This window comes from Leucopleurus acutus (assembly GCF_964270905.1).
Source record: "Leucopleurus acutus genome assembly, chromosome: 17".
Classification (NCBI taxonomy): Eukaryota; Metazoa; Chordata; class Mammalia; order Artiodactyla; family Delphinidae; genus Leucopleurus; species Leucopleurus acutus.
In genome coordinates, this window is record NC_139159.1 from 13,854,472 (window position 1) to 13,866,788 (window position 12,317).

Here is a 12,317-nt window from a genome sequence, read left to right on the forward strand (position 1 = left end):
GTCCCATTATGCAGAGATTGATAATGCTAAATTAATTATCCAATCTTTTTAATATACTCTCTGTAAAATAAAACTTTATAGAATGAAAACCTGTATTATCAATTCCCTGTTCTGTTACTCTGCCCATATTGACAACCAAGCATCTGTTCTCACCTAACTCACCCATTCCTGCTGTTCTGTACCATTTTTTCCCATTTACGTCACATGTTTAGAAGTAGTTTAAATACAGCCCACGTCCTTAAGTAATTGTGTCTAGCATATGTACAGAATTCTGTGGTTTAACTATGCTTCTTACTATTTCATTTGATACAGTAGGTTTTATAATTTCTATCATGACCATTTTACAGTTGGAGAAAACAAAATTCAGAGAATAAGTAACATTTCAAAGTCACACAGGCCAAAACTGATTCTGAAGCTGTAAATATGTTTATAGATTTTTTTCTCTAGAACATGTCTTTTCCTTAATCTGCTCTTAAATGCAAATATACGTTTAAAATTTAACAGTATTGCTGTTAATTTTAATCCTTGTGCTTCAAATGATATTAAATTGTGGCAGATGAATATGCCTTTCCAGTAATTGCAAAACATTAATTTGATTGCATGATTTCACAGCTGCAAGCTTTGGGAATATAAATACAGAAGGATTTCATATTAGTTGCTACATTATACAAACACTAAAATTTATCTGCTACATTTTCCTGTAGGCTGGGGAATCAATATTAAGATATCTAGCTACTTTCTATCGCTTATAATCACTTGGATAAATGTTCATCAGATATGTCTTAGTCATATTTCACATGTTGCTTTTGGTGTGTATTTGTATATTAATTAATGCTACATTGTATATATTATAATATAGTATTTGTATAATATTGAGGAGAATTGTACAGATTCAGAAAATCAGATCTAAATTTTTAAGGAATTGTTCAAGACTCTTGTAATATTACAAATTAAAAGCCTGTGTTTCTCAGATCAAGATATTTTAAAAATACATTTTTTCTCATTTTAAGACAAGTACATATTTCTCATAGAATATTGAAAAGACATGGAAATGCCAAAAGAAGAATTAAAATTACCTGTAGTCCCTCCATTCAGATAAAACCATTACATTTTGGTGTTACCATCGTTTTCCCCAATAAATCAAGCAGTATCTGGCACATAGTAGGTCATAATAAGTATAAAAGAATGAATAAATGAATGGATTAGTCTATGAATGCCGGATTGATGGATTATAGTATAAACCCTGACAGTTTTTGTTTGTTCGTTATTTTTATAATGCAAGTGCCTGACTTAAGCTTTGATTGCTGAGGCATCCACTTCAAAGATGACTATCTCTGATAAACTACTGCAGAGGTCCAGGTCACTTCCCCAAACTACTGCAGAGGTCCAGGTCACTTCCCCAAACTACTGCAGAGATCCAGGTCACTTCCCCATACTGCGGCACCTTTGTTTTAGAGTTCTTAATTGATTATTTTATTTTATTTTTCACGGGCCTCTCACTGCTGTGGCCTCTCCCGTTGCGGAGCAGGACGGGCAGGCTCAGCGGCCATGGCTCACGGGCCCAGCCGCTCCATGGCATGTGGGATCTTCCCAGACCAGCACACAAACCCGTGTCCCCTGCATCGGCAGGCGGACTCTCAACCACTGCGCCACCAGGGAAGCCCATATGAATTTTTTAAACAAAAATTAGATCATACAATACGTATTGCTTTTTAATCTGCTTTTTTCCCATGTACCGAGATACCCGTAGCAGTTGCACGTGTTCAGTATTCGTTTTAAATTATTAAATGATTTAAATATTTAAAATACTATTTTAAGAGCCACATCACATCCAAGTCTATGAAAAGAGTTTAGCGTTGTTTTGAATTGTCATAGCATGCCCATCATCGATAGTGCTCTGCTTCCAACCTCTACTGGATTTCTGGAAGTCCAGAGTGCTTTGCAATTGGAGGCAATGCATCCTTCCAGCCCTGTCTCTTCTTGACTTTGTTCCCTGACTCCACCTCAGTTCCCTCCATATTTGAGAGCTTATGTATCAATTTCTAGCAGCACCAAGCTCTTCCGCTGTGTGGGCCTTCGCACACACTCCTCCCTCTGGCACAAATGCTAATCCTGCCCCGCCATCCTGAGAACAAACATGCAGCTGTCCAAACCAGAGATTTCACTTCTGGATCCTTTCTCACAGTGGCCTTCACGAGTCAGCACAAATCATAGAGAGTAAGCCATCTAGTAGAGACGGAGAGAACTGAAATTTTAAGTCAATTCAGAAAGAAAAAAAGGAACATTTTGATTTGAGGGAGCAGTTTAAAATCCGCACAAGATTATTTCCCTGTTGTCCTATTAATGGGAATATGTAATCTAAGGCACAGAAATTCTTCTTTTCTCCTCAGGAAACAGTGGCGTTTAATTCTTCTCTTCTGAGACCCCGTGTAATTGGAGAGTGGATTGGTCGAGAAGAGAATGACGCTGATCCACTGGCCGCTGAAATGCTACAGCCCCCAATTCCAAGAAGTAAAAATGAACAATGGGAAAATGAAGATAATAGCTCTAGCCCTGCAGGAAGGTGAGATGAGATGTCGTCTAAGATTCTGAATATTTTAATCATTTAAGGCAAAGGGGAAATCAAGTGCACGATTTTGATGAAATAACTTGGCAATTTTATATAGAAAATTATGTTACATATAAAATAAAAATTAATTTATCTGTTTTAAAATTAGAGTTTTATTAGATTTGCTTTTATTATGGATTTGGTTTTGATTTTTTTTTTCTTTACATCTAAGAAGAGTATCATCTCTTTGTTACTAAAACCAAACAGAAAAATAATTTCAGGACATAAACTGTCAGTTGAGACCTACTATAATATTGGACGGGACCTACTATATTATTGGGCTGACTGTTAAGATTGGAGAGGGAGGAATTCTGATGTACCATAAAGATCTAGTTGTTCAACAAGAAGAAAACTATTAAATGTATGATAGACTACACAAGGTGGAGTTAGAATGGAATACAGAGAGAAACCTTTAGTTTAGAGTTGATGACTATGATTGAATGTAATTATTACATTCTCTATGTTTAATTTTTGAAATTATTCTTGAAACTGTTGTGAGTTGTGGATTTGAAAGTCCCTAATTCATTTTACTCAGCCCCATGATGCTCAAAATGGTGTCAGAAGATTTGCCTCAAGTTTCCATATGCTGGTAGAAGTGGGGTAATTTTGAAAAGTCTAGATCCTATTTTTAGAAAAAGTATCAGTATATTCAGTGTAGCCATTTCTTGTAAAACTAACTGAAGTGAGTAAAATTCGAAACAAAAATGAAAACTTCTACAAGGAAGTTGGAGTGAAAAAGCATTATCGAGGCACGGCTCACACGATATTGAGAAAAAATACTCATGAATTAAAATGTGACAGGAGCTTAAACTTTCTGTGAGTGTTACTAGCTGACCACCACAGAAGAGTTTTTCCCATATACAGCATAGCCACAGTAACTTTGTATTTCCTACATTAAATTTAGCAGCAACCAATAATTATTCTTTCTCAAGAAGAAAATTGTATTTTCTACAACGTAATATGGCTTTCAGGGTTTTTTTACTTTGACTTATCACTTGGCTGGAGGGAAGGAAATTCAGAATACTCGTTAATGTGCTTCAGGCATATAGAAAATTGATTCTATTTCCATGAGAAATAATCTTTAAATTATTTAAATAGTTGAAGTGTACTGTATAAGGAGAAGAAAAGCATTTCTAAAAATCCATTTACCTTCTTTTGTGAAATGTCAGATCAGTTTCACCTGTCAATGAGGGTAATTTTATTTCTAACACTAGACTAATGAAACCCACTAGACCTTTATCTTTATTCATTGCTAGATCTTTAGTTCTTAAATATAAAATAGAGAAATGTTGACTTTCATTTTGCTTTCATTTAGTCATAATAATAAATAGGAGCTGTTTATTGCAAATGTTAGCGCTTCTGTTTTCTTCCTAGCTTCAGTGAGCTCTTATTCCCTCTTGAATATCCAATAAAGGAGAATCTTTCCTGCAATCCTGGTCAGATCCGTTACCCAGAAAACTTAATCCATGAAGATCTCACTCAAATATCTGTTTTGAAAAGGTGTTTTCAGTTTTATTTTTCTCTATCTTTAAATTATGAGTTGATATATTACCTATGAAATGAAGAAAGTGGTGAAATCCTGCCCAGATGCCCCATTAGAGGAAAAAAAAAAAAAGAATGCATGCTTTCTGAACTAAATGTAAAGAGTAGCAATTAAGTACAGGTTAGGAACTATATCCCATCCTCTAATATAAAGCCAGGATTTCTGAATTTATACCAGGAACTCACATAGAATTAGATTTGATTTGAATGAATAAAAACAGATTGGGGAACAATTTTTTAATGACTCTAGTGTCTATAACTAGAGTATTACCTTTTGCCCTTAAATAGTAATGATCTTGTCATTTATAATTTAACAGTCTTAAACATTAACAGACTAAATGATATTCTAGACTCTTGAAAGAAAAGACTTAATTTTCAAGGATGACTTCTTCCATTTTTCTCTCTCCTACTGGGCCTGGCACATTGCCATTGTCAGTAGGCATCTGTTATGTGAGTGAAGGAGGCACATAGAAGGCCGTGAGTAGACGTCTGATTAATAAAACTTATTTATAAGAAGGGTTGTTTATAGTCTATCTTAACTTTTTGTCCCTTTCCTATTATGGATTTCCCTCTTGTTAATTGCTCAAGTCTTATTTGAATGGCTGTTATTACAACACTCCATCTTTAGTACATAACCAACTTTCCCGTTCACTCAGAACAATACATACATGATTGGCTGGACTTTCACCATTAGATTAGAGAAGATTAAATAAACGGTGTAGTAAACTTTGAGATTCTCATGGGTAGACTTTGAGCCACGATTTTTTCCAGGAACTTTTTTTTTTTTAATGATATACCTTACCTGAACTTTTTCCTTAGGTCCTACAAATACAACATTGTGTGAAGAGGGTCAGCAACTTTAGTATACATAGCTGTCACCTGAAAGGTTAAGTGCTGGTTAAGACGAAGGCAATTATGAGGGCAATATGGAGAAACTAATAAAATAAGACAAGAGCTACTAACATGGAGTTCATGACCCCTACATGATCTCTGGAAGGACTCGAGATCTACGAGTCTCTTGAAATTATGTGCAAAATGCCCCATGTGTGCAAATGGACATTTTCCTGCCACATCTTTCTTAGATTCTCCAAGAGCTTCTAGATTAAGAGAGTTTAAGAAAGAAATAAAGCATCTGAGCAAGAAAAGGAAGAAGGATTCATAAGGGAGAGGTGAATGCGTTAGGGAATGATTGCTGGCTTCCTGTGACCATCACGCACTACCATTTGGCATTGGTTGCCATGGTTTGTGCAGCCATCTAGTGGGAAAGCATATATATTCCTTGTACATTTATAGTTACTGAAATAATCACACATTGATAATATAAATGTAAATAAAAATTGAGTTAATAAACCTATATACTTCTATTTGGAGCCATCTTAATTCGACTTTGCAATAGCTGATAATAGATATCCTAAAATTACTTGCTAAATTATAATGTGAATTTTTAAATAGGCTTACCAAGCCTTGAAAGCCTAATGAAGCTCCTCTAAGCTGAACCACTTTATTAAAATAAGAAAAATATCAATAACTATTATAGATCTTGTGAATTGGCTTTGTTCATTAAGTGAGCATTGTTATTAGATGGTAAATATGCCATGAAATGAATAGAAAATCTTACAACTTAGAAATATATATTAAATATTAGAGGCTAAATTCACTTCCCATTAAGAAGTGTTCCTTTTCATTAAAGCTCATAATTGCTTCTGATATATCTGTTAACAAACCCTAGAAATGTTCCCCTCCTCTTAGAGCTCCTCTCTTGGCAGCAAGAGACAAACAATAAACAAGCAAATATACGAATTTATGACATAAATTCAAGCAGTGATAAGTGGTATGATGGGAAGTAAACCAGAACAAGAAGGAAGAAGATGGATGGAGGGCACTCTAACGTAAGGGGTCAAGAATAAAGAAGTCACCTTAATATTGTCTAAGTTTGGCTGTTGTGGACATGTTAGAAAATACACAACACGTGTGGCAGAGACTAAAACAGGCTTGGTAATTTAGGAATATTCTCACATGCAAATTTTAAGCACAAAGAATATTGATTAATCAAAAATGATTTTGCTAAAGTAATCAAAGAACAGAAACCTTAAGAATATCTAAAACATACAGAACTTGTATCTTACGACTCACAAATTTATCTTTAAAACCAAAAGAAGTATTGATACGTAGCTAAATCATGTGTTTCAGAATATTGATGAGGTCATTTTAATACATTCAAAATTTGTTCTCATTTATTTAGGAATTCATTTATTTAGGGAATACATATAGTAATTCAAATAATTATTTTATGAAACACATTGCTAGTCATCTTTGGACTCATAGACTCATAGATGGACTCTTATTATTAGACAGGCAACATTTTGGATTCAGTCAGTGTCTAGTTCTTATAGCCCAGCACTATCGTCATGACCAAACCATGTATTTTATTTTATTTTATTTATTTTTTATTTTTTTAATTTTTTTGCGGTACGCGGGCCTCTCACTACTGTGGCCTCCCCCGTTGCGGAGCACAGGCTCCGGACGCGCAGGCTCAGCGGCCATGGCTCACGGGCCCAGCCGCTCCGCGGCATGTGGGATCCCCCCCAGACCGTGACACGAACCTGTGTCCCCTGCATTGGCAGGCGGACTCCCAGCCACTGCGCCACCAGGGAAGCGCTCCAAACCATGTATTTTAATGAAAACACTTGCTTCAACCTTCATGAAATGGTCTTGGTCATTGTCAGCTGGTGACTGGGAGTTACAAATTTATTATCTACCATTTGTTCCTCATTATTCACATTCCAATCTGTTTTTCCTTCTTTTATTTCACTACCAACCTTTCCATTTCCCTGGATTTTCACATCTCTCAAGTTGGAGGACTCAGATTACATCTACTTAAATTAATTCTTATTTTATTTAGTGTGTTAGAAAAAATGAGGTTCAAAAAGAAAGAGTGAATTTGTTTAATACGTATTGAGCATTAACACAAAGTGGCGTGCTTGGTACTGGGTGAGACCAATATGAAAACAAAAATCCTAGATTCAAAGTACTTGCTTTAAAGCGAGGAGAATGACAAGGACATGTGTCTTATTTCTGCAGCTCAGTGCCCACAATGTCTGGTATGTAGCAAACACTTAATAAATGTCTGCTAAATAAATTATAAAACATCACATTTAGACGTGAAGAAAAAAAGACAGAGCTCTTTTGCATAAATCAAAATGAAGCTATTAAGTGTGAAACTTTTTGTTATCTCTTCAACAGCCTGGGCCTTAATAAAAGAGAACCCTTTAATTTCTGATTAGAGTCAAGAGAAAGGGCACAGATTTCTCTATTAGGCTGCAATGGTGAACTAAAGAAGCTTAGGAGATAGTTCAAGAGGGGAATCATCCAGTTTTCCACCAAAGAGAGCACATGTGGCCAGATAAAATTAATCCTTACCAACCTGTGTTCAGAGTCAGAGTGTGAAACAAAATGGAGCAAGGTCAGGCCCCCTGGAAGAGTGCAGCCAGGAGGAAGAGAGCAGATGGTAGGAGGCAGGCCATCCAGTGGGAAGAAGTGGAGGGCGTGGCCACTTTAAACTGTCCTTTTCCAGCTGATCCTGGTTTAGAACTTAACCTTTTAGACCAAAGCAAAATGGAGTCCTAGAGTGTATTGACACCACATTGAAATGTAGCTGCTATTCTTTTTCATAAAGACACTTTTATTTTTTTAACAATTGGCTTTTTATTCTCTTTTATTTTATTTATTTATTTTTGGCTGTGTTGGGTCTTCGTTGCTGTGAGCGGGGGCTACTCTTCGTTGCAGTGTGCATGCTACTCATTGTGGTGGCTTCTCTTGTGGGTGTGCGTGCTTCTCATTGAGGTGGCTTCTCTTGTTGCGGAGCACAGGCTCTAGGGGCGCGGGCTTCAGTAGTTGTGGCACGAGGGCTCAGTAGTTGTGGCTCATGGGCTCTAGAGCACAGGCTCAGTAGTTGTCGCACATGGGCCTAGTTGCTCTGTGACATGTGGGATCCTCCCGGACCAGGGGTGGAACCCATGTCCCCTGCACCTGCAGGTGGATTCTTAACCAGTGCATCACCAGGGAAGTCCCAAGATATTTTTTTATTTCCTTTCTCTGTTTGTTGGGATGTGGGATGTTATGGCTCAAGAAAAGACATGTAAATATCTAGGATGCTGCCCATTGTGTTCTTTGAATATATAGTGATATTAATTACCAATTAGTAGACTGCTGTATGTGCTCTACATATCTTAACCCATTTCATCCTCTTGAGAACATTACTATAACCCCTATTTTAGGAACAAGGAAACTATGTCCCAGCATGGTTACATCACTGTCCCAAGATTGGATAGTTATTAAGTGACTGAGCCAGGCTGTCTTGCTCCAAATTCCATATGCTTAAATGCTTTGCTATACAGCCTTTCTTCAGGAAGGTATTCTAAGAATCCTGTTATTAAGATTCACGTCCAAAGTGTAAATAAGGGGACCCAGAAATCTGAGTGCTTTGAGAAAGACTCCAAACCCCACCTCTTCCCACTTACTCACCACTTGTGTGCATTAAGACCCCTACTTCCCAGTAGCAGGACTCTCTTTTCTCTCTAATGATGCAGTTTTCACTTGTGCAATCCACAGGAGAAGAGGGAGGTGTGAACCTTGCATCTCATTCCTGCTTACAGACCTCACTGTCTCTCTTCCCCCTGAAATTATCACCAGTTCTGAGTCTCATGTTTTCACACTGTGGTAATCTTCCACCTCTTCTTGTATCAATAATTTACCAAATCCTATGTCATCTCCTTTTCCATGAATATTCAAGCATCTGTCTATAGCTATTTAGTGGGAAGGCATATATATTCATGACACATTTAGAGATATTAAAATAATCACACATTGATAATGTAAATGTAAAAAAAAAAAACCTAAGCTAAACATGAAACTACCATATAACCTAGCATTTGTACTCTTGGGCATTTATCTCAGAGAAATGGAAACTTTCACACAAAAACATGTACATGAATGTTCATAGCAGCTCCATCTTAACAGCCAAGAAGCTTAAAACAGCCAGATGTCCTTCAATGGGTGAATGGTTAGATAAACAGGAGTATATCCATGCCATGGAATACTACACACAAAGAATAGGAATGGACTTCTGATATACACAACTACATGAATGAATCTCCAGGGAATTAATTGTACTGCATGAAAAAAAGCCAATCCTAAAAGATTACGTACTGTATGATTTCACTTACATAACATTTCTTAAAATCGCAGTATTATAGGAATGGGGAACAGACCGGTGGTTGCCAGGAATGAGGGAAGGGGAAGGAGAGTTATAGAGGGAGGTGGGAATGGTTAGGAAAGGACAACACAAGGAAATCTTGTAGTGTTTGACCTGGTCTGTACCTTGACTGTGGGGGTGGATACATGATGCACAAACCCACAAAAATACTAAAATAGTCTAGAACTAAATACATAGAGAGGCACACACAAAAGTGAGTCCAATTAAAATGGGAACATGAATAAGATTGGAGAATTGTATCATTGTTAGTGTCCTGGCCGTGATATTGTGCTATAATTTTATAAGATGTTACCATTGAGGGACGCTGTATCAATGGTGCACAGGATCTCTCTGTATTATTTCTTACAACTTCATGTAAATCTATAATTGTTTCAAAGCAAAAAAATTCAAGTAGAAACATAAATAATCTGTTGGAAACCACCTTGAGATTTTTGGCAGTCCTTCTCCCCCAACAATCTGTCAGCAAAGGGCATTAGCATCCCTTGATGATCCTTGCCTGAGCAGTTACTGTGTTGGTGGTTAAAATGGTGGTTTTCTGATTCCATCATTCCTTGTGCATTTATTAAATGGCCTTAACTTGGGGGAGAGAACAAGCCTTCTCTCCACCCGTTTCCCTTGGTCTTCTCTGTCGTGTTCCGCCTGACTTTGAAGTGAACAGTGAGGTGGAGCTGACTGGTCTTTGCCCACTGATGACATACGATGCCATTTTGCCGTTTCCAGCCTTCTCTTAGACAGTGTGGAACCTGGCCCTTCTGTTAAGACCGCTTGAAATGTTTTGATCCATGCCCTGAAACTTACCTGGTTGGTTTTTGTTTTTGTTTTTTTTTTTTAACCAAGTGCATGTAGCCTCCTTTGCTCATTTGCCTTCTCTCCTGGACCTTCTTTCTGAGCACCTTTAGAAAGGGTCCTCTCTCCTTCCTGCTTAAGAGAGACCTCCTCCTTTTCATCATGTCTTTTTCCTTCATGAGGTGACATTTGCCGTTTTCTTCCTTTGGGCAATTATATGGAAAGAAATCAGATTATAGGAAAGAGGAGAACCTTGGGACAATTTTTAAAACTATAAATGGTTGCCACGTGGACATGTAAGTTTTCCCATCAGACACTGTCTTGGGAAGTTGGGGGAGAGAGCCATGAAACACTGGCTCCTTTACCCAAAGGAGTCTGGCTTTATCACAGGAAGCTCTTCCAAATTTGCAAAGACTCTTTTAGACTGGAGGGCACTGAGAGTCATTTAAATGCCAATTCTGGTTCCATCCCTCCTTCTACACTGTCCTACCCCCAGACCTAGGCAACATGAGAGGACTAGTGAAGACATTTATTTTAATGATGTAAATTAAAGTTTGCATTAAAAAAATGTTATTATAGTGTGTTAAAATAGTTATCCCATTACATGTGTTTTGCTTGACATGCATTTGTTTTGTAAATCAGGGAATTTTATATAATGATCTGAACTTCCTACCTCCTCTAAAAAATTAGAAATCCATTAATAGTGGGCTTTAATTCCCACATGGCAACAATTGTTAGGAGCCAATTAGCACCTCCTCCTTTAAATGGGGCAGGGGTTGTCGTATTCTTCATGTATTCCAATCTAGGAAATTGTTAATGAGGTACCGAAGGATCTCTTAGAAAGAAGACAGTGTATATTTCCATTATCCTTGGGGAAAATTTTACTAATATGTGCATAGATTTGCAAAGCAAAATAATTGAGTGAAAATTTGTTTGTAGATTTTCTTTAGTTACCACAGCTAATTGATGATGTTATCATGATTGAAAATTAACATTTAACTGTTTCTTCAGCTTAAAGGTGGAGCCCAAGACTAAAGGATTAAAACAGCAGCAACAGCAGCATAAGAAACTTCTGGCAGCAATGCTCTCTCAAGATTCTTTTGAGTCTGTCCATAGCCCCACCCCATCGGTAACAGAAGAAGATATTGATAATGAAGATGATGCAATGGAATTGCTGGGTAATTTTAAAAATTAATAATTTCTCTTTTTCTTCTCTGGCATTGTAAAAGTGCGTAGTGGTTAAGAGATTTTCAAAGTTTTGAGTAGTTTTGTCTTAGGGGAAAGAAACCATTTAGCACACACTTGCGTTAGACTTTCATGGAGTTGCATGCAAGAGTTAAGCTGAAATCACCTGAGCATGTGAAGTATTTATTAGACTGTATTTTGTGCTTTGTATATGCAGCACTTGCCTTCTGACTACTTAATCAAGATTCATTCTCTGTGCACTTGTGATACTAATTCAAGTTTGTCTGCTTTATCCTCCTATTGTGATTGCCTTGATCACATCTTTTGTCTAAAATGTATCCAGAGTACATATTTCAGCCCGCATTCCAAGATGTCTCCTTGTTGTTTCAAGGATGTTTTAGAAAAAGCAAGTTAAATTTAAAAGGGCAGATAGTAAATTAATGTTTTATGTCTTTCATAAATGACAGGAAAGTTGGCAGAGATTGCAGTGTTTTTACAGGCTCATACTTTCATGAAAGTTTTATACACAGGAAATCTTTCATATCTTTTAATGAAGTAAGTGTATATTTTTGTTTCATCAGAAATCTCTGCATAATAGTTTTTTTAAATTGAACTTCCTTTTGTAAAACCATTTTTTCAAAAGAAGGAAATTAAATTTTATTTCAGAGCGAATTATCCACATATAAAACATTGAGTTTTTAATTCAGTGATATTAGCTATTCTATTCTAAATAATTAGAACAATTTTCAAATACTTTGTAACAATATACTAGAAAGTGAGTAAATAATAAAATCATTTGAATGCTTCAGATAAATTTAACATATAGAAAAAGGAGCTCCAGAAGTACACAGATTTTTTTTTAATTATTTTTTTCTAAACTAGCTTCCTTGGTTTTAAGTGTTTATGGTACTAAAATACTAT

General features: G+C 36.6%; 1 protein-coding gene across 4 annotated transcripts in view; it reads left to right on the forward strand.

Annotated features, from left to right (window-relative positions):
* Window positions 1-12,317, forward strand: part of LOC309974341 (uncharacterized protein C8orf34) — a gene marked incomplete at both ends in the record, with an annotated part of 325,219 nt that overhangs the window by 94,668 nt on the left and 218,234 nt on the right. For 2 of the 4 annotated variants that reach the window (XM_082858975.1, XM_082858976.1), the window contains 2 exons: window positions 2,391-2,563; window positions 11,223-11,406. In XM_082858975.1, the coding sequence (XP_082715101.1) occupies window positions 2,391-2,563; window positions 11,223-11,406 (357 nt within the window). Of the gene's footprint in view, window positions 1-2,390; window positions 2,564-11,222; window positions 11,407-12,317 lie in introns of those variants that run through there. The other 2 variants (XM_082858974.1, XM_082858973.1) reach the window with 1 other exon arrangement.